The sequence below is a fragment of the Phoca vitulina genome, unplaced genomic scaffold (assembly GCF_004348235.1).
Source record: "Phoca vitulina isolate PV1807 unplaced genomic scaffold, GSC_HSeal_1.0 scaffold59, whole genome shotgun sequence".
Lineage (NCBI taxonomy): Eukaryota > Metazoa > Chordata > Mammalia > Carnivora > Phocidae > Phoca > Phoca vitulina.
In genome coordinates this window covers 10,013,230-10,036,549 of record NW_022589762.1, presented here as the reverse complement: position 1 = coordinate 10,036,549, position 23,320 = coordinate 10,013,230, and the positions used below count along the sequence as shown (strand labels likewise).

General features: G+C 37.9%; 1 protein-coding gene across 1 annotated transcript; it reads left to right on the top strand.

Annotated features, from left to right (window-relative positions):
* Nucleotides 1–8,386, top strand: OLR1 (oxidized low density lipoprotein receptor 1). Its single transcript, XM_032391038.1, has 6 exons — nt 1–117; nt 2,023–2,124; nt 3,788–4,033; nt 7,210–7,349; nt 7,623–7,738; nt 8,012–8,386. Exons 1-6 carry the CDS (start codon nt 30–32, stop codon nt 8,154–8,156), a joined length of 837 nt encoding a protein of 278 aa, XP_032246929.1. The 5' UTR covers nt 1–29; the 3' UTR covers nt 8,157–8,386.
* Nucleotides 8,387–23,320: the final 14,934 nt, after the last annotated feature.

The window sequence follows — 23,320 nt, the reverse complement described above, 5'->3', positions numbered from 1 at the left end:
CTTGACTGCTTCACTCTCTCATTCTTGGAATGAATTTGGAAATGACTTTTGATGACTTCAAGAGCAAGACTATGAAGGATCAACCTGATCAGAAGCCAAATATAAAGAAAGCTAAAGGTATTAGGGGTGGGTGAATGTGCACAGCAACAGAATTCTAGGATTAGCCCAAAAATGTAAATTAATTGAATATAAGATTAGAAAGCTAAAACACCCGAGGATGGAAAAATATTGTAGAATTAATAACATTTACTGAAAAGAAAAACAATTCAGATATAATGGTGATGATGATGATGATGATGATGATGATGTGAATGAACTGACTTGGTATGAATCATGATGTATAGATTCTGATAACTTTTATTAAACATTATCATACGTTATGTTCTATCCTATTCACTTTACATGCGTTATTTCTCTGAATCAGCATTTATAGGTAGACATCCAAGTTAACAGTAGTCATTTGTTCATTCATTCATTCATTCATTCATTCTTCATGTTGTAAATATTGAGTACGTGAATTTTTACAATTATGAAGCTAAATCTCTCAGATCAGTCACCTACTGAAAAGAATCCAATTGCTTTCTGATCAGAAAATCACTAATGGGAACAGAGGTTGGATTAATGGTCTCTACCTACCCACGAAATGGGGCAAAGGGTGTCCTATAGAAAATGGGAGCTTGTGCCTTCCCTGAACAGGTGGTGAGCCTATGATTTTCTTCTAAAAATTCAGGAGTTTCTTCACTCAAGAGTGGTAGACATACACTCATAGTATAGAATGAATACTGATCAGAGGGAAATATTGGTTGACAGATTTACACAGATATCTACCCCCAAGCTAGAATCCTAAGCAATTATTTGCAAGAGATACAACTATCTTCTACTTCTCTGCCAACTTGCCACATACACTCCAGGAGCTTAATGACTTTTGAATCAGTGAATGAACTGTATTTCTTCCTGTTAAGATTTCTATTTTGTCTGTCTCATCTCTAGAGTCTAACAGAAGCGCTTTTGACTCTGTGAATATATTTGACCATTGATTGATTTGGATCATTACACATTTGCACTAGAAATTTTGGGATGTAATGTTCCAAGCCATGTAGCAACTGACCGTTGGATTAAAGACCTATGTTTGGATCTTAACATCTGTGTGATCTTATACAATTCACTGAGACTTCAGGTTTCCTTATCTGCATATAAATGATAACACGACCAGTACCCTATTTGTTTATTGTACAGGGTTAGGAGTTCACATAGATCATATGAGATATTTTCCCGTTGAACCAAAATATCTGTGCTTTTGCAGTGGTGGAGCTGTGAGCTACATGACTTATTTGTTTCTATAATAACGGTGAACTTTTATAACAACAAGGGCCACAGCTGGTGTAAGTATAGGACATGACATTAATATGAGTCAAATGAATATTGAAGTTTAATTTCTATTTTTCTTCAGTCAATAACCTTACTTCCAATGGTAATTTTAGTGGAATAAAAATTGAAAGCACAAAATTATAATTATTTGAGGTGATCTGTTGATTAACTAACTTACTTGTTTGGTGTCTGACATTCTTTTATGGTATACTACTTATAAAACACACTGTGTATGAGGTGCGTGTGTGTGCGTGTGTGTGTGTGTGCATACACATAGTCTATATTAAAAGTATCAGGCTCTCTGTTCTGTGGATGAAACTGATCCAACCAAGCTAGACTGAGAGTTTCTTAGAGAGTCATTATGGGGAGAGTAGATAAAGTATAAGCTTTAGAATCAGATACTTAACATCACATTATCTGATATTGAATCCTGGCTCTTAAATTGTGTCAGTTGTGTGACCAAGAGTAAATTACTTAAATTCTCTGTCTGTATTTTTCATCTGTAAATATGGACAATGAATTATTTGCAGAGCCCTTGGGAGGACTTCTATGGTAAGAAATGCAAAGTACAAGTTACAGACAGTTTCCAAAGAATTGTTTGATGACTTGCTTTCATCTTTTATGTCTTTCTGATTCTATCCTCTGTCACTCTAGGTCCTCATTTTCTTTCTTCTCGGTGGTGGTGCCCTACTGCTGTGACCCTGGGGATCCTTTGCTTGGGATTACTGGTAACTCTTATAATGCTAACAATGCAATGTAAGTACTGGAACAGGCTGAAAAAGAACTTACAAATATGGTTTATTAAATGGTTTCATAACTATAAACAGCCTTGATTTAGATACAGTCTAGACAAACTTTTTGGAATAAGTGGGAACATGAATAAGTACATTGTGCTTGTCCCTCAAATTGACTGGGACATGGAATTAAGATTATGAATGGTAGGTTTTTGTTTTGTTTTGTTGTTATAACTTCATGGGTAAAGTCTGTTTAAATCCAGGAATGATGAAAAAGAAAATAATTTGAAGCTACTAAGCCACAAGATCCCCTGAGACCCAAAAGGAAAAGAAACTTCATATAGTTCCCATTGAGGTTGTTTTTTTGGTTTTTGTTTGTTTGGTTTTTTAGAGAGAGAGAGCGCGAGTGGGGGGAGGAGCAGAGGGAGAGAGAAAGAGAGAATCTCAAGTAGACTCCATGTTTAGCACAGAGCCTGACATAGGCCTCGATCTGACGACCCTGAGATCATGACCTGAGCTGAAATCAAGAGTCGTATACTTAACCTACTGAGCCATCCAGGCGCTCCTACATTGAGTTTTAATTGAGATGATTAAATACCAATTTAAAGTTAAGAATCAGAAACACTATCTCAATAAATGAAACATTTAAAATAACTGTAATTCAAATTTATAGTATGGCCACTTATAAGAGAGGATGTTGAGAGGAAAAGAAGTGATAAGAAGGATGAGAGTGGCCAAGAAGGAATGAAAATGGTATCGATCATCCATATAATCTGCCTGTGTATTTAGATTGTAGATCTGAGTTATTTTGTCCATCTAGAATCTAGATGATTAAGGCCTTGGAAGTGCTATTTGTTTCTCAATTGTTGGTTAAAGTCACCAACCATTTATTTTTTCAATCTGTTAACACTTAGGGCCTTCCCTAATGACTAGGATAAGTGCCCTTGACTCGGTGGTGGTGACTGGATGAGTCTTCCCGTGAGAAGAATCACTTTACAACAGTCTCAAATCCAGCCTTCAACCCAAGGGGTCAGTCTGTTTTGTACTGAATCATCAAGCTTCTGGAACTGAAACATTTGACCCTTTTGCCTGCCAGATTTCACAAACTTTATTTCATCCCCACCCTTCCTAAAATGTACTGTGGCTAAAAAAAAGAACCCAAGAAACAAAAATTCTTGAAATTGTTATGACATAGCACCTTAAAATAATTGGGAGGGTGCCTCAAAAAAGGGGTGTCACAGTTTTTAAATAAAATTAGGAAGTCTGGAAGGGTAGAGAGTTAGCAGCGGAATAAAGACACAAATAGAGTAAATCATTAATGACAGCTATTAATAATCACTGAGTCTGGTTGGCATCTATTTCAGATTGTCTGTATTTTATTTATGCCATTGATATACCCTTTATCTTATGATTGCTTTTAAGCTTGTCTGTAACTATCAATAACAAGCAAAATCCTGTTCGTTTGTTTTTTAATCAAAAGTGTCTGTGACAGTTCCTGACATTTAAAAAAAAATACTGCAGGAATATTAAATAACTTTTAAATCCATAATTTCTGAGTAATTTTCCAGCAGTTTATCTGTTGTCAAAATAGATAATTTGATTCAATTCTTTGATTTCCTCAAAATCCAGTGGAGGGATTTTTATTCAGGATTGGTAATGGAGTTCTTATTTCAGCTATGATTTAGTATCACAGGTTTCTGATCTTCTAAAGCAACAGCAAGCAAACCTTACTAACCAGGAAATTATACTGGAGGGACAGATCTTAGCACAGAAGCAGGCAGAAAAATCTTCCCAGGAGTCAGAAAGGGAACTCAAAGAAACGATAAAAACCCTTAACCAGAAGCTGGATGAAAATTCCAAAAAACAGATGCAACTTCATCATCAGAACCTGAATCTCCAAGAAGCTCTGAGGAAAGCAGCAAACTTTTCAGGTATGGGGGATGGAGAGGTGAAAAGAAGTAGTGGAAACTTCTCTGTTTAATCTAAACTCTGCTTTGAAAATGTCTCTAGGCATGAAATTGGCATATTAACATATATTCATAATGTTTGACACCAGAATTTCTCTGTTTTTGTCAACCCACCCTTCCCTCTGCTAAATTCTTGAGATACCTGATTTAATTAAGCACAGCTTTTGGTGGATTTAAATTTTCTTTCCTCATAAGAACCTCTTCTTTATTTTTAAAATTTAGTTTTGAGATATTTCTGGAAGAATTCTCCCACCCTTACCCTTTGCCATGGATTCTTACTTCTTTCTGTTCCAATGTATCTTTTTTTTTTTAAGGATTTTATTTATTTGAGAATGAGAAAGAACAGAGTGAGAGTACCAGGAGGGGGGAGGGGCAGAGGGAGAGGGTGAAGCAGGAAGCCTGATGCAGGGCTCCATACCAGGACCTGAGCGGAAGGCAGATGCTAACCGACTGAACCACCCAGGCACCCCTGTACCAATGTATCTTAATCATTGATTTCTTTCCCTATGGTGTCTCCTTTGTCCCTGGGAAGCTCTACATTAACTTTATTCTATAACTCTATTACTTAAAGTATACAACATCAATTTAAATTAAATGAATGGAGGTAGGCTGACTTGCAAGTGTTGGGTAGATACTTTAGGTAAGAAAAAAATATAAAGGGCCCAGGAAGTCAGTTTATATAAGAAGAATTGAGTTGATCTCAGAATCTAGGAGGCAGGTAGAAATAGCATCTATAAGAAGGGGATGATGATGTGAACTCTGATGTTATTACAGAGTTATCTGTGTCATTTAGTCTTTGTACAACATGTAATTAAGTCAGGCACATGCTTTTCATCATAGGGAGATTTAAGGGATATGAGATGGAATTACTCTCAGAGATGCATTGCTTTCTTGGCGGTGTATGAATGAGTCTCCTATTCTCAGCATTAGTAACTAACTGCTACTAATAAACAGAGATTTCTCCAGTTTCTTGCTTGTACATCTCACTTGATCTCAACCATGCAATTTATTTGAATATGGATTATATAACAGTTCACAAATACCCACAGATCTTTATTTTATAGATGAAAAAAATTGATAGCCAGAGAAGTTAAGTGATGATAAAATGATAAGTAGTTTTTTTTTATAAAGTTTTGGAGCTAATAAATCCTTTCAATATTTACAGGGTTATTTAAATTTGCAAAAGAAGCAGAGATTTTTGGACAAACTGATCTTTAGCAAGTATCAAACCTGTATTTAATGTCTTTATTAAGGAGGGAGCTATCGAGGAAATTAAAGAATACATTGTCTCTAAAAAGGTGTAAAGGAAGGAGACTAATTTATCAAAGATAGGAATGTTTATATAAGCAGACATAGCTACATACCAACCAATGATTCAGTCCCCAGATGGGGCTGTGAAACAGTTTTGTTTTGTTTTGTTTTTATCAGTTGTATGAGATTAAATCTACGTCAGGACCATCCAGAACTGTCTCCCAGAGATTCCAGGCATGGGCAACCAATCAAAAATATTAAGTAATATGTTTTTCACTGGTAGATATCCCAGGTAACACGTTCCATTCCTTGACAGTGTCGGATAAAGGCCAATTAATAGAGATAGCAAATAAAGTACTGCTTTTCATCAAGCAGCTTTGAGAAGATTCTCAAAAACATTAATAATAAAATACCACATGGAAAAAAAAATAGACCAGTTTCCTCAAGTTTGAGACAAGTTTTATCTTTCTTACTAACAAGTCTGTGGTCCACAGTGTAGATATGAAGAGAGAGAGATTCTGAGAAGTTACCAAATGTGGTTTGCAGGAGGTCATCCAGCTAGAAAGGTGCAGGGTCTTCACAGTAATAGACTTTATATTTAGGACTGAAATTAGTGGTGGTTGTCAACCTTTGGTGTACAACATTATCACTACAGTAGCTTTTTAAAAATGGTAACTTCTAGATTTACCCCGAGATTCTGTATCAAAACATCTTGAAGGGCACCAAGAAATTTCCTCAATTGATTCAAACGCAAAAGTTTGAGAGGTAGTGCATGTCGTGATTAAACACATGGATGTGAGAGCGAGTCTGCCAAGTTTCACATTCCCATTTACTCTATCTGCCAAAGGAAGAAAATGAATGGAACTTATTTCATCATGTTGTTATGAGGATTAAATAAGTTAATGTGTGTAAAGTACTGCCAACATAGTGATATTGTGTTCGTTAAAAAAAAAAGAAATGAAAAGAGGACCCCAGGCAGGCTCAATCGGTAGAGCATGAGATTCTTGATCTTGGGGTCATGAGTTCAAGTCCCACCTTAGGGGCTTGGGTGTAGAGTTTACTTAAAAAAGAAGTTTTTTTAATTAAAAGAAACACAGGTAGTTTGAATACCACATAGGGCTATGTATTGGACAATGTATGTCTAGAAACAGGAAGCACAATATATAAGCTTAAATTCATTATTTGAAAACCTGAAGTTTTAAAATATATAAATGTATCTTTTTTTAAAATATTTTCTTTTTTTTTTTTTTAGATTTATTTATTGATTGATTTTAGAGAGAGAAAGTGCACATACTAGTGAGGGGGAGAGGGGCAGAGGGAGGGAGAATCCTGAAGCAGACTCCTTGCTGAGCACAGAGCCCAAGGGGCTCCATCCCACCAGCCAGAGATCATGACCTGAGCCAAAATCAAGAGTTGGTCACTTAACCTACTGAGCCATCCAGGCACCCCAGATTTTATTTCTAAGTATTTTCTACACCCAGTGTGGGCCTAAAACCCACCCCGAGATTAAGAGTTGTGTGCTCCCCTGAGCCAGCCAGACACCCCAAGCTTATTTTCTTAATAGCAGTGTGGCTATTAACATATCCACTCCCCGAGCTCTTCCATTATTCCAAACATAATTATAAAAAATAGGTCAGATTCTAAAGTTACATCTCAGCTCAAGTTTTGCCTTTGAACACACTTGTTTTTAATTTAGTTTACTAAAATCAGAATACTTTAGGAGAAATAAAGACTTTTGGTCTATTGAGGTCTTTGAAGACTCTGGATATAATTCTAATTAAGAAGAGATGATATGCATGTGACAGTCCCGAGGGGAGAATTGATTTAAGAACTGTAGAAATATTTTTACTCAGGCATCACTCACTGATTAGATATACTACACTTCCTAGGTCCTTGTCCCCAAGACTGGCTCTGGCATGAAGAAAACTGTTACCTATTTTCCTCTGGCCCATTTAATTGGGAAAAAAGCCAGGAGAACTGTTTGTCTTTGGATGCCCAGATGCTGAAAATTAATAGCACAGATGATCTGGTGAGTTTTTATGGTTGTACATTGGGCTGGAGTAGTGCCTTATAGGGAAATAAATCAGGTTTATGCCCTTGGTGGAGGAGCTCGTGTTTGAGAATCAGAATACTTATTTTCTAGGCTCATCTGACCACTAATGATATGCATGACCTTGGGTAGAGAGGTTACATTGTATCTCTAGGCTTTTGTAAACATTTCTGTAAAACCACGGAAAGGATGTCAGGGATCTCTTTTGGTTCTTTAGGTTTGTGAATCTAACCTAAACATTACTCCCCACAGAAATTCATCCGGCAAACAAGTGCCCATTCCAATTTCCCATTCTGGATGGGGTTGTCTCTGAGGAAACCCAGCAGCGCATGGCTCTGGGAGGATGGCTCTCCTTTGATGCCCCACTTGTAAGTTTCCTATTCTTTGCTGAACGTGCTAGTGAAGTTGCTTCCACATTCCACATAATGTCCTCTTCTTGTCAGGGAGAAGCTTGAGGAATTTCTGAACATTCCTTCTCCACCTCTGTCAGACAGGGACTTGCCCATTTAGCCTTTCAGACCTTCTCTGGAGTTTTCCTTCCCACATTTATTACTGATTTGAAGCTTTAAGACAAGGTTAAGTTTCTGGCACAAGGTGGCAGTAAATCTACCTTTTTTTTTCCCCCCCTTCCCTATCTGCAGGTTTAGACTCCAGGGTCCTGTTTCACAGAACTATCCTTCAGGCAGTTGTGTATATATACAAAGGGGAGCTGTTTTCGCTGACAACTGCATTTTAACTGCATTCAGTATATGTCAGAAGAAGGCGAATCTATTGAGAGCACAGTGAGTTCGAAAGCTCTGGAAGAAGAGAAGGAGAATTCTTTTCTGGAATTTAAGTTGTCCTTCATCACTTAGGTGTAAACCACGAGAGCCCTATGAACTGCTTGTTATTAGCTGATGGCAGAATTCCCTAGCAGAGACTGGGCTTCCGGCTGCCTGGCACCTTGATATCAGAAATTTTGATTCTGTTTCTCTCTCTCTGTTTTTCACCTAGCTTGTCCCAAGTCTCCCTGCCAACCCTTCAATCCCCCTTCACTTTTTTTATTTTAAAGTCTTATTCCTCTTCAAGTCTTGGGAGCCCTCTGTACTCAGTCCTCTACCTCAGTACCATCTTCCCCTCACCTTCCTAAACCACATAGAAGATGGAACGTGGAGAACTTGCCCAACTGGTGGATGCATGGAAAAATGCATGCGAAACAGAAAAGAATGCACGAAGAAACAGAAAAAGGGAAAGGCCATGCTGGAATCCAGAAACTTGTGTTCTCAACGTTAAAAGCTACCACTTGTTGGTCTTTTAAATTGTGATCTTTCTCCAGATTCCACCACGTACACATGCGCACACACGACATACACACCCCACATCATCACATTTTGGGGCAATTGGGATGTCCCAGGAAGTAATTACAAATTGAATGATCTTTTCAGTCAACTAATCACAATTCATTATTGGTTTTGGAATCTAATTATTTCTTCATCCTTTATCAAAGGATAGCTTAATCGCTTTAATCCTTCAGATAGTATTTGTTAGAATCATGGGGACTGAGGCAAAAATCGATTTTTTTTTTCCCTAAAGTACACACCATTTGTAAATGAGTTCTTCTCAACTCTGTTGTGCTGTGCTAATATGGAAACACACAGGACGAAAATATGAAGATACTCAATTAAAGAACAAACTGAGCCAGGTATGGAAATACAGCTGAATAGAAACAGATGGAATTAGAAGTATTCCTTCTATTTTCAGTATTTCTACTCCCTTGCTACCTCCCTTCACAGGTTATTCTACTTTTTAAAGGAAGCCTTATCATTTTGTTGCACATAATCTAGCACCAACTTCATAAAAAAAAGAAAAAGCTGTATCATTCCTAGGAAGACAAGAGATATTTTCTTTTCTTAGCACATTTATTGATGTTTAATTGGCATATAACAAACTTAATATATTTGAAGTACACAAGAATTTTCATATATGTGAACATTTTCCATTGAAATCATCGCCACAATTAAGATAGTGAACATTTCCATCAACCAACTTTTATCATCCTCTCCCCAATGCCTTCTCCTCAGACAACCACCAAACTGCTTTCAGTTTGCATTTTGTAGCATTTTATATGAATGGAGTCAAACAGCATGTCTTCTTCTTTATTTTTGGTCTAGCTTCTTTCACTTAGCTAATCATTTTGAGATTCATTCATCTTATTGCTTGCATCAATTTTTCACTCTTTTTAAATGTTGAGTATATATATGAATATACCCCAATTTGTTGATAAATTACCTGTTGATGACCATTTGGGTTGTTTTCAGTATTTGTCTATCGCAGATAACGGTGCTATAGGTATTTGTGTACAAGTCTTTGTTTGTACATAGTATTTCTCTTCTCTTGGGTAAATGCTTAAGAGTTTAATGTCAGGATCACTCAGTAGGTGTATTTGAGAAATTGCCAGACTATTTACCAAAGTTGTACCATTTGATATTCCTACCAGCAATGTATGAATGTTCCAATTCCACCTATCCTTGCTAACACTTGGTATGGTCAGTCTTGTAATTGTAACCTTCTAATAGGTGTATGGCGGTATATTACTGTGGTTTAATTTGCATTTCCTAAATGAAAAATAATCTTGAGGTCTTTTTATTTACTTATATTGCTTATTTACCATCTACATATTTTCTCTGATAAAGTAATGTACAAATCTGAGAAGTTTCGAGTTGTTTGTTTTTTTATTGTTACATTTTGAGAGCCCTTTGTATATGCTGGATAAAAGTCCCTTATCAGATGTCTTTTTGATCATCTTTTGTTTTTGTTTTTCAGTTTATGGCTTGACTTTTAATTCTCTGGAAAAGCAGTTTTAAATTTTGATGAAGTCCATTTTCATGTTTTTACTGGTGTTTCTAAGAACTTGTTGGCAAACTCAAGGTCACAAAATTTTCTCCTGTGTTTTCTTCTAGACATTTTATAGTTACAGGTTTTACATGGAAATCTGTAACTTACTTTGGGTTAGTTTGTAAGTCATGTATTAAAGTGCTCTCTCTCTCTCTCTCATTATTATTATTATTATTTTTTTTTTGCATATGGATATTCAACTGATTTAGCAACATTTGTTGAAAAGACTATTCTTTCTTCACTACATTGCCTTTGCACTTTTGTCAACAATCAGTTACCCATATGTGCATGGGTCTATTTCTGTCTCTCTATTCTGTTCCACTGATCTACTTACATATTTTTACACCACCATGAATATTGCAATTTCTCTAAATCATGTAGTGGTAATCCTTCAACACTGTTCTTTTTTCAAAGTTGTTTTGATTAATCTATGTCTTTGTATTTCCATGTTAAATTTTGAATTGGCTTGTCCATTTCTAAAACCTAACAAACAAACCCTGTTGAAATTTTGAAGGATTGCATTGAATCTATTAGAAAAATGTGGGGAAAATTGAAATTTTAAAAATACTGATTTGGGGGCGCCTGGGTGGCTCAGTCGTTAAGCGTCTGCCTTCAGCTCAGGTCATGATCCCGGGGTCCTGGGATCGAGCCCCACATTGGGCTCTCCCCACTGCGGGAAGCCTGCTTCTCCCTCTCCCACTCCCCCTGCTTGTGTTCCCTCTCTCGCTGTGTCTCTCTCTGTCAAATAAAATAAATAAAATCTTAAAAAAAAAAAAAAATAATGACATGCTCAGTAAATAAAGTTGCAAAAAATAAATAAATAAATAAAAATAAAAAAATAAAAATACTGATTTGTTCAACTCATAAACAAGGTATATCTCTCCATTTACTTGTGTTCTTTAATTTCTTTAAGCAATGTTTTGTAATTTTCTCTGTATAGATGTTTCACATATGTTCTTAGATTATCATCATATATTTCATATTTTTGATGCTACTAGAGATGGTATTGTTATCATTTATAATTTTAATTTCCAAATGTCTCTTGATAGTATATAGAATTATAATAAACTTTTTTATACTAACCTTATATCCTGAAACACTTATTTTTTCTAGTAATGTGTGTGTGTGTGTATTCCATTGGATTTTTACATAGATAATCATGTCATCTGCAAATAAAAACACTTTTATTTCTTCCTTTCTGGATGATTTTTATTTCTTTTCCTTGCTAGATTTCATAGACTAGACAGACCCTCTAGTAAACATTGAAAGAAAGTGGTGAGAGTGAATATCCTTATTTTGTTCTTGATCTTGGAAGAAATCAGTGTTAATACAATTAAGTATGGTGTTAACTGTGTATTTTTCATAGATGCTCTTTTTTCATTTGAAGAAGTTCCCTTTTATTCCTAGAGTGCTGAGAGATTTTATCAGGAATGGGTATTGATTTGTCTACATCTACTTTTTTTACATCTATTGAAATGATTACATATTTTAATATTTTTCTTTTTAATTTTTTAACGTGATGAGTTACATTGAATAATTATAAGAGGTTAAACCAACCTTGGGTTCTTGGGATTTATTATCATTTTAATATATCGGTGGATTAGTTCTGCTAAAATTTGTTTTAGGATTTTTGCAAGTATGTTTATGAAGGATATTGATATGTAATTTGCTTTTTGTGTAATGGCTTTGTCTGGTTTATGTTTTAGAGAAGTACTGCTCTATGTCAATTTTCTGGAAGGTTTTGTGTGGAATTGGTACTATTTGTTCATTATTTATATAGTTTACCACTGAAGTCATCTGGACATGGGTTTTCTTTTTTTGTAAGATTTTTAACAATAGATTCAGTTGAATGGATGTAATATCATTCAAATAATTCTTTCTTGAGTGTACTTTGTTGGGCGTTAGTGTCTTCCAAGGAATTTGTCCACTTTATCTAAATATTTAATTTCTTGGCCTAACATTTTTCCTTGTATTTTCTTTTTATCATTTCAATATCTCTAGATTTTGTCTTAACGCAACTTCTCTCATTCTTGACATTGTTAATTTTTGTCTTTCTCTTTTTTTAATTAGTTGGTTTAGAAGAAAAAGTTCATTTTTCTTCTTGATGAAACTCTTTTTTTCATTGAATTTACTTTTTTTGTAAAAAGTACAGTCTATTACTTTTGTTTTCTATTTTATTAATTTCTGCTTCAATTGATATTTTTTCTTTCTTCTACTTAATTATGTTTTAATTTGCTCTTCTTTTTCTAGTTTCTTAAGATGAAAGTTCAGTTCACTGATTTCAGATCTTTTCTTTCTTTTTAAATATAGCCATGTTGTGCTCTATGTTTCCCCTTAAGCACTAACTGTAGTGGTATGCAACAATTCTGATTTTTTTTCATATTTATTCAGTTCAAAATACTTCCTAATTTCCCTTTAATTTCTGTTGTCTCATAACTCCCTTGGGAGCTTCCTGTTCCTGGATGAAATCTGAAACTGCCTCATCTCCCTTACTCAAAGGGCAAGGGGAAACCAAAGAGAGGCATGCTACTCCAGGTTGGGAGGTAGCAGGTTTAATAAGCAAAGGGAACTTACATACAAGGCTTGTCTCAGGTGGCAGCAAGACTAGTTAATCCCCCACCCACACTCCAAATATTAAAAATTTATACAGAGGCCTTAACTAGGCTCAACCATGCACACCAGGCAGGTGTTCTCATCACCACATCACTGTCTCGAGGCTATATCCTTGGAGCAGCTCCTCGGAGCAGAAAAGGCAAGCAGAACCCACATTTGAAAGACAGAGGAGGGAATGAGGAACCTTTGACTGCTGGCCCAGCTCACAGGTCAATTGGAGGTCATGTCTTTTCAATGACCTTCCCCAAAACTCCACCCTTCTTGACTGGCTCTTATAATCTCACGTACCCCTCTCTTTCACAATGTGCCCTGAGCAGTCAGCAAGGGGTTTCACCAGCATGGAGGCGGCTCCTTTGGTGGTTCTCTGGCTGCATTGGAGGCAGATGCCACAGCAAGAATACAGGTACATGTAAGAGAAAACAATGATTTTAAAATCAGTGACACATTTTTTCTACCAAGAGACCAGTGATCCAAACCACTGATTTATTAATTCCCCTGGGCTGGGGGTTGGATCATTTAGGGCATTTACCTGTGTCGTTCTGTGACTTAATAAAGATAATACATTAGCAGATGTATTAGGTATGAACACATAAAATTCTGTTTGGATAACGGCATCGGTGCCTCCTTGAGAGTTAGTAATAATGTCTAAGGCCATATTTTTGAAGACTCTCATTAGAGTCATTTCAGCGTTCAGTAAGGACAGGTTGTGTTGACTATCTGTTGGGTGAATTTCGTAAGGGCTTCTATGTGTCCTATAACATCCTCTAAACTAATGGGGAGCAAAGATAGCAGCCAAATAATGAACTAGTAGAAAACAGAATGTGCCCACCTGGCCTCGCGAAGAGGGAGGCTGGCAGTTTTAGGAACCTGACCTAGTTGTACATACCTCTGGGGGAGGCAGCACTGTCAGGCAGGAAATGGACTGGGGACAGGATACAGCAGACCAGGACCCCTATCTTCTCTCTCTTTCAATGACACATGTTCCTGTCTGTTCATATATTCCAACAGGTGCATCTTGCATCAGGACAACAGAATTTCAGTGGAGATTAAGTAGTTTCCCCTCACCCAGAGGGTGCAAAGTAACTCACCCATCTTGGGGGGATGTCCCATTGCAAATTCCAGTAGATAATTTTTTTCCCCCAGTCATTATGGGGCTTTGTGCTCTCAGCAGCATGGAACATTGATCCTCAGTGAGAATCAGGTCAATGGCTGTTTCCCAAGACTTCCATACCTTTATTGTATTTGTGCCTCAGCCGGGGTCCCTTGTCTGGCATGTGAGGCGACAGGCCCTACTGGTGGATCATTCAAATGTATTAAAGCCTGGGATAGTATTTTAGCCCACCCAGTCAAGATGGTTTTACCTGTTAATAATTTAATCTGCTGTTTTAGTAGTTCATTCTTCCTTTCTACCAACCCTGCTGCTTGCCATTTGTAGAGGAGGTGGAACATCCAATGTCAATTCTTTTGCCCAGTCTTGTACATCATAACCTTTGAAATGTGACCCCTCACTACTGTCTGTGTGTAATACTCAGCTTCTCTCATCCCCTAGTGGTGGCAGCCGGTTTCCCCAGTGACAGGGGAAAGCTTGGATTAGGCCAGATTCAGTGTCCACACAAACCAAGGCATACTTAGAACCCTCACTCAGAGAAACGGGGCTGACATAATCAATTTGTCAATCCCTTACTGCCTGGGAACTTCAGTGGATGGTCCCAGATTCTTCCGGCAGTTGTCCTGGGCATTGTTCAGAATACACAGGACATGCTGTTACTTCATTAACCAAGTCACTGTACTTCAAGGGCAGTCCAGCATCCTTGGCAATACTGTGGTGGTCATTTTTGTACGCACCCAATCTGCTTTTTTTTAAATTATGTTATGTTAATTGCAATACATTACATCATTAGTTTTTGATGCAGTGTTCCATGATTCATTGTTTACGTGTAACACCCAGAGCTCCCAATCTGCTGAATCTATTGAAGGGTCAGTAGATAGGTTCGTAACTGAGCTAGAGCATCAGCTTTCTGACTGCAAGGGGGTGTCAGTGCCTCGTGAGCTGGGACTTGGGGGACAGTGAAGAGTGCCTCAGGCTTTTGCAGATGGACCCACATGTCTTTCCACATATCCTGCCCCCACAAGAGCTTATATATGATCATCCATCCCTTGGCTTCCCATTGTCCAAGCCATAGGATCGATCCCTCTGAAAACTGCCCAACTGTCCTTGCAAAGGATTAATGACCAGGACTCATGAGTGATCACTAGGCAGATTGCTTTGAGCTCAGCCCACGGGCTACTGCACTGGCAGCTGTGTGAGAGGCTCTCCCTGGAGGAACACTGTGTACGCCACCAGGAGCTGTTGCTCTGTAGGGGTATAATGAGTTTCTGTCCCCTTACGGAGCCGGGACCAAAGTCCTAGGGGCACTCCCCTTCCTGCTGTCTCTGCCACAGCGCTCAACTCATCCCTTCTGGAGTCGCACATACACGTAACTCAAATGGTAGCCCTGCTCCAGAGAGATGCCCAGAGCTTTAATTTACTTAACTCGAATTTTTGCTTTTTCATTGCTGCTCTGATCCCCAGTCCCATATGCACCCTTTTTTTAGCAGGCAGTATAAGGAATGGAGGCACTGAGCCAGGAGAAGAATAAAAGTCTTCCAGAACCCCATAATCCTTACAAAGGCTTGTACATCATTAATTATAGCTTTTGGGGCAACATGGGTTTTACCCAACCAGACAACATCTAAAACATTATAGCGGTGCCTGGGCTTTGGATTTTCCGTTGGTCCATTACCCATCTTCTCTCTTACAGATGCTCTAGCAAAGTCTGCAGGGTGTCCTGCAGCAGAGGCCAGTCTTCCCATGTTAACACTGTATCATCAGTGTCAGGGGCCCATTTCACTGATGTGGGGAAGGACAACAGGGACAAGTCCCAGCTACCATCCTGCACATGGTGGGTCTATGTAGGTAGCCTTGCAGGAGCACTGAAAGGTTCATCTTTGTCCCTCACACATGAAGGCAAATTGATCTTAATTATCAGAAACCTGTGCTTGTCCAAGTCTTTTCCATGAAATCTCCTTGAAGATGAAGCACTTATACAAGACTTTTTTTTTTTTTAACCAAAGCATCAGAGTAAAACAATAATTGCAAATGACAAAAGAACTTAAAATGGCCATGCTTAAAGACTTGAGAGTTCATCATGATGAAATTGACAAGGGAATTTGGTTATTTCTATGACATACATTTTAAAATTGTGATTGGTGGGCGCCTGGGTGGCTCAGTTGGTTGTGTCTGCCTTTGGCTCAGGTCATGATCTCAGGATCTTGGGATCCAGTCCCACATTGGGCTCTCTGCTCAGCGGGGAGTCTGCTTCTCCCTCTCACTCTCCCTCAGTGCTCTCCCTCTCTTTCTCTCTCTCTCAAATAAATAAATAAAATCTTTAAAAAAAATTGTGATTGGTAGCATTATACCAGGACATATCAGATATTAAGAATTTTATACAAATATACCGTAAAGCAAGTTTAGCACCACTTCTGATTTGACAATGCTTCTCATGAAATTTAACCTAGACAAAAAAATTACATAGTTGTAAAAAAAAAAAAAAACCCTTATTTTTTTTAATAGACAAGACTCAGTTTCTTAATAAAAACCTGGTAAAGACAAAACATGGAATCTTTATTTTCTAGGCAGATTACATTAAGAGTAAAGGAAAACCTTCGTTTATAATTTCTTATTAAGAGCAGACCAATAATCTACAAGAACTTTGTCCTCCTACTAGAGAGAAAACCAAATTTTCATTTTACTATGGTGTACTTTTGAAATCAAAATTCTCCTCTAAAGCAAACAAACTTACATAAATCAATTCTAATCTTAGCTTGACTACAGGTAAAATTCTTTTCTCAATATGCCTTTTCCATAAACCTTCTGCAACTTTCTAAACCCATACAGCTGTCATTCCAAAATTCCAGCTGGGAATTGGGTACCCACTCCCATGGCTTAAGCTTTTCACTGATATTTGTGATCTTTGGAGGCTGTAGACTAGTTCTGGGGCAAGGGAACTTCTACAGCACTGTGCGTTTTAAAAAGCCTTTCTCCTTGTTTTTTTTTTTTTCCTTCAGTCTCTGTGGGCAAAGGTTATCTACTGGGTGTTTACATTTCAAAGACATGTAAGATTTACAGCTCAAAAGGACACAGAAAGAATGTAAGTTTTCTCTTGGAAGTTTTGGGGTAATTGCTATTTAAAATGTTCTTTGTATAAAGGATCCCAAGTCATGGGGTACTTTGTTCCCTCATCAATCACCATAATAGCCTCCTCTTCATTTTCATCTTTACCAGAAATTCCACCTCTTAATCAGGCTTTGTCACCAATGCCTGGATCTTAATCTGTGGCAGCTTGCACCCTCCTAGCTTTGCAAAACAGCATGCTAATCTCTCCAACTGATTATCCTGCTCTCCTACCTTGGCAGCCAGCCGGAAGCCAGCGGACTAGTGGACACCCACACATCCTTCTCTAACGTCAGCTCTTCTAACTTTCTAACCAGAGCATCAGCCTAGTTGGGCATCGGTGGCCAGCCGAGATGCCCACGGTAGAGGCCAGCCCGATGCAGCACCCATATGCTTCCTTTCTCTGCCACAGTGTGCTGTCCTCAGTTTCCCCAATAAGCATATTACAGCAGCCAGCGCTTTCGAGGTGTCCCTGGAGTCATGCAGTGGTCCACAAGCATCTAACATATGGACCACCCCTCCCCACATAAAAGTCAATGGACTCCCCCAGAAGATCCCTCTTTCCCATGGCTTGTTTCTTCAGTCTCCTGGCTGGCTCACCAGTGTGTTGGTTCGCAACCCTCTTGGGAGTTTCCTCCACGTAGTCTGAAACCAGCCCCATATTCACCAAGGGCAGAGAGAAATGAAGGAAAGAGGCAGGCCTTTCAAGATTGGTAGGTGGCAGGTTTAATAAGCAAAGGAAACTTACGTACAAAGCTTGTCATGGGCGGTCATAAGACAGTGAATCCCTATGCCCACCAATTTAAAAGTTTATGTAGAGACCTTAATTAGGTTCAATCACCTACACTATGCAGGTGTTCTCAACACCACATCACTATCTCAAGCTTATGTCCTTGGAGCAGCCCCTGGGAGTGGGAAAAGCAAGAGGAATCATATCCAAAAACAGAGGAGAGGGTGAGGAGCCTCCCTGGGGTTAGCTCACAGGTCAATTAGCAGTTACATTTTTTTTTTTCAATAACCTTCCCCAACAACTTCTTCTTTGCTCAATTGGTTGTTTAGAAATGTGTTATTCAGTTTCCAAATATTTGGGGATTTTCCAGAGATCATTGTGCTATGGGTTTTCAATTTAATTCTATTCTAGGCAGAAAACAAACTTTCTATGACTTGATCTTTTAAATTTATTGAGACCTGTTGTTAAATTTTTCATGTATACTTGAGGAGAATGTGTAATTCTGCTGTTGTTAAGTGGAATGATCTAAAAATGTACATCAGATGAAAGTGGTTGATGACTTAGTTCAAGTCTACTATATCCTTGATGATTTTTTGGGGTCTATTATCCTATCAACTATTGAAAAAGAAATATCTAAACCTCTGACTATAATTGTAATTTTATCTGTTTGTCTTGTAGTTCTATCAGTTTTTGCTTTGTATATTTTAAAGCTCTGATAATAGAGGCATAAATATTGTGGATTGTTATTCCCTCTTGAGGAATTAACCCCTATATCATTATGAAATGAACTTCTTTATCTCTGTTAGTAGTGTTTGCTATGTATCTATTTGTCTGAAATTAATGTAGCCATATAGCCATTCCTGGTTTTCTCTGACCTTTTCAGTCCTTTTACCTTTTTTTAAAAAAATATTTTATTTATTTACTTGAGAGAGAGCAAGAGTGAGAGAGAGAGAGCAAGAGGGAGAGGGAGAAGCAGACTCTCCGCTAAGCAGAGAACCTGATGCAGGGCTTGATACCAGGACCCTGAGATCATGACCTGAGCCAAAGCCAGATGCTTAACCGACTGAGCAACTCAGGTGCCCCAGTCCTTTTACTTTTAACATATTTTTTTCTCTTTATACTTAGAATGTGGTTCTTTTAGGTGACATATAGTTGAGTCTTGCTATTTTATATAATTTGACAATTTCTGTCCTTTAGGTGTTTAAACCATTTACATTTAATGTGATTTTGATATAATTAGATTTAAATCTTTTTGATATTTGTTTTCCATTTGTCTCAACTTACCTTTGTTCTCTTTTCCTTTTCCTGCCTCCTTTTTTAAAAAAAGATTTTATTCATTTATTTGAGAGAGAGAGAGTGTGTGCACAAGAGCAGGGGAAGGGGTAGAAGGAGAGGAAGAAGGCAAGAAGCAGACTTCCCGCTGAACTCAGAGTGGGGCTTGATCCCAGGATCCTGAGATCATGACCTGAGTCGAAGTCAAATGCTTAACTGATGAGCCACCCAGGTGTCCCTTCCTGCCCACTTTTTTTTTTTTTAAAGATTTTATTTATTTATTTGACAGAGAGAGACACAGAGAGAGAGGGAACACAAGCAGGGGGAGTGGGAGAGGGAGAAGCAGTATTCCCGCTGAGCAGGGAGCCGGATGCGGGGCTCGATCCCAGGACCCTGGGATCATGACCTGAGCTGAAGGCAGACGCTTAAAGACTGAGCCACCCAGGCGCCCCTCCTGCCCACTTTTGTATTAATTAACTATCCCATTTTATCTTCCTGTTGGCTTATTAGCTATTTCTCTTCATTATATTATTTTTGTAGTTGTTTCAGGATTTATAATACACATCATAACTTATTGAAGTGATATGCAACCTCATGTATAGGAATAGAACCTTACAGCAGGCTACTTCCATTTCTCTTCTCCCAGTTGTCCTGCTAATGGTACCATACATTTCATTTTTATATATATTATAAACATCAAAATACATAGTTATTATTTTTGCTTAAAGAGTAAATTATCTTTTTTTTTTTAAGATTTATTTATTTGGGGGGGGCAGAGAGAGCACATGCTCTGGGGAAGGGAGGGGAGAAGGAGAGAGAATCCCCAGCAGATGCAGGGCTTGATCCCACAACTCTGAGATCATGACCTGAGCCAAAACCAAGAGTTGGCTGCTCAACTGACTGAACCACCCAAGCACCCCAATGTAAGTCATCTTTTAAAGATGTTTAAATAATAATAAAAAAACTACATATTTACCCATGTAGTTACTATTTCTGATGCTCTTCATTTTTTCCCCCTAGATCTACATTATTATCATGTGATATTTTCATTTGTCTTGAAGGACTTCCTTTATCATTTCCTGTTGGGATGGTCTGCTTGTGAGGAATTCTTTCTGCCTTTTGACCACGTTTGGCAAAATTTAAGCTACTAAGCTATTATCTATTCAAATATGTATTCTGCTTCACCCTGAACCCCTCTTCCCTGCCACACACACTATTCAGGGACTCCAATCACATGTATATTAGGTAGCCAGAAGTTATCCCACAGTACCCTAATGCTTCTTTCCTTCCTTTTCCCTCCCCTCCCTCCCCCTCTCCCTTCCTTCTCTCCCTCATTCCTTCCCTTTTAAAGTTATTTCTCTCATGTTTCATGTTTGATAGTTTCTATTGTTAAATCTTCAAGTCCATTAATCTCTTCTGCTGAGTGTCTGTCATTAATATCCTTCAGTGGGGTTTTCATCTTACACTTCATAGTTTTCATTTCTCGAAGTGTGCTTTGTTGTTGTTGTTTTTAAAGATTTTATTTTTAAGTAATCTCTACACCCAATGTGGGGCTCAAGCTCACAACTCAGAGATCAAGAGTCACATGCTGTACTTACTGAGCCAGCCAAGTGCCCCTAATTTTTTAAAAAATATCTTCCATGTCTTTATGCAGCTTTTTAAATATATGAATGTATTAAGAACATATGAACTATTTAATGTCTGTACCTTTTAATTTTAACTATTTAAATATCTGTACCTTTTAATTCTAGCCTCTGAGTTGGTTTTGATTATTTTTCTCCTCATGACCTCATCTCCCATAAGGGTCAGTTTTTCTGACTCTTGGCATGACTGTTAATCTTCAATTGAAAGCCAGGCATCATTAATTTTACCTAAGTCAATGCCAGATATTTTTGTGTTCCTATAAATATTCCTAAATTTTATTGTGAGATGCATTTGAGTTATATAGAAACAGTACAGTGTTCCTGGTTATTCCTTTTATGATTGTTGGGCAGTACCAAGGAAGTTCTCACCCTGGGGTTAACTATTCTCCAAGGGGAGATTTTCTGAGGAGTCTTCTCAGTGGTCTAGGAACTGTGCTGTTTTCCAGCCTTGCTGTTGAGAAAGGGCAATTTTGCCTGCCCGGAGTGAATACTGTGTAGTATTTCCCCTGTTCTTCTTGGAGGGTTCTTTTTCCCAGTTTTCCGGCAGTTCCCTCACACGCATGCTTTGATCTGTCCCCTGATGATTGCTCACGGTGGACCATCTGCAAATGTCTTCTCTCTCTGAGCAGCTATTTCTCTTGTGCTCTTCTTCAAACTCCGGCTGGCTTTGTCTTTCTCAACTCAAGTATTTTCCAGTACCCTCCTCAGTTCCCCTTCCCTGTGTGTGGCCTGCAAACTGTAAACATGACAGGCTGGGGCAACGGCAGAGCTCACCTTGTTTGTTTTCCATCTCCCATGAATCATGGCCCCTTGTTGTCTGATAAGCAATGTTTTGAAAACTGCTGTTTTATGATTTGCCTGCTTTGTTTGTTTCAAGTTAAAAGGTAAATCCGTCTTGACTTTAAGCAAAAGTCCAAGAGAAAGATTTCATAATTAAGTACTTAAGCTACTGATATCTCTGAACGAAGGTAGTTTGAGGGCGCCTGGGTGGCTCAGTCAGTTAAGCGTCTGCCTTCAGCTCAGGTCATGATCCCAGGGTCCTGGGATCGAGTCCCACATTGGGCTCCCCACTCAGTAGGGAGCCTGCTTCTCCCTCTGCATCTGCCTCTCTCTCTCTCTCTCTGTCTCTTACGAATAAATAAATTAAAAAAAAAAAAAAAGGTAGTTTGAGCTGAAAGAATCCCTGGGGAAAAAATTCTAGAACATGAATTTCTTGACTCTGTGTCTAGCATAGTTTCTATTTCAAAGTTGATGACAGAGCTGTCTTTGTAAGCCAGGCTGACAGTGCCTATGAGTCACTGTCCAGTCGCACTTGCTATTTCTATCTCCCGTTCTTACAGACATTGGTGGCTTGTCTTCCTAAACCTTAGATTCACAGGCAATTGACCTAATCTGATCAATTTGGGGGATCTCTCTCTTTCTTATTTTAGGTGACTGTTTCTTGATTGGTTTAAATCACTTTAAACAATAAAGTTATTGTTAAACCACTACAGCTTTTGGTCTGTAGCCTATTTACGTATACCTTGACAGCAAAGACTGGTTTTTACATTTTTAAAGTGTTATTTAAAAAAAATATATGCAGCAGAGACTGTAAGTGATCCACAAAGTCTAAAATATTTACTCTCATTGTTTGCACAAAAACATTTGCTGACTCCTGATATAAATAACTTAATGCATTAAAGACATGCACAAGGATGCTGAATTTGGACTACCTGAGTTCAAATTCTAGTCTATTACTATCTCTATTGTTTAAGGCAAGTTACTTGATATCTTAGTACCTTGATTTCCTTAATTGAAATCTTTAATTGGATATCTTACTACCTTATTTCCTTAATTGAAAGATACGGATCATGCTAGTGGCTCATAGATCTTCCTATCACATCTAGTAGCTCATAGATAGAGAATTTAATGGGATAATGTTTATGTAATACCTCACGTAGTGCCTAAGATTTGTCAAGCATTCAAGAAATGTTAGCTATTTATATTATTAGTTCATTTTCTTCCTGTCTTTATAAAGTCCTACAAGTGTTTCTGTTTTTAATAGTAGGTTCTCAACCTCTTTCAACAAATTTTGGCCAAATAACAAAGACTTTCTTAACCTAGGTTTAATTGTGTTTGTAAACATTGCTTAGAATTTCATTGTTGTTGTTGTTGAAATAGTGTGCTGTGGAATGTACCCTGACTTGGCACTTGTTTCCCTAACCATAAAAAAAAAAAAAATTGCTGTTCAACGTTTCTTCCTTTCTACTTTGTAGAGATTTTCTGAGTTAATCAGGGCTCTGCAAGACATTTGGGTCAGAATGAGAATAGATGGCATATAAGTGAATATGATTTCAAATATTGGGTTACCTTAGAACATTTCACAGAGTTAGGTTATGCTGGTTTGGAGACATGAGCAGAATATGTATGCTTTCCTGAACCTATCATTCAAGTTTTACAGCTTAGCAAGTAAAATGAGCAAATTTTAAATATCCAATCTTCATATCTTAATATCTCCAAATGTACCTTCTTTGCACCTACATTTACTTCCAACTTCTGCCTCTCCATGATCATTTATCCTCATCCACACAGTGTGCACGGTATTAACCTGTCAAGGATTCCATGG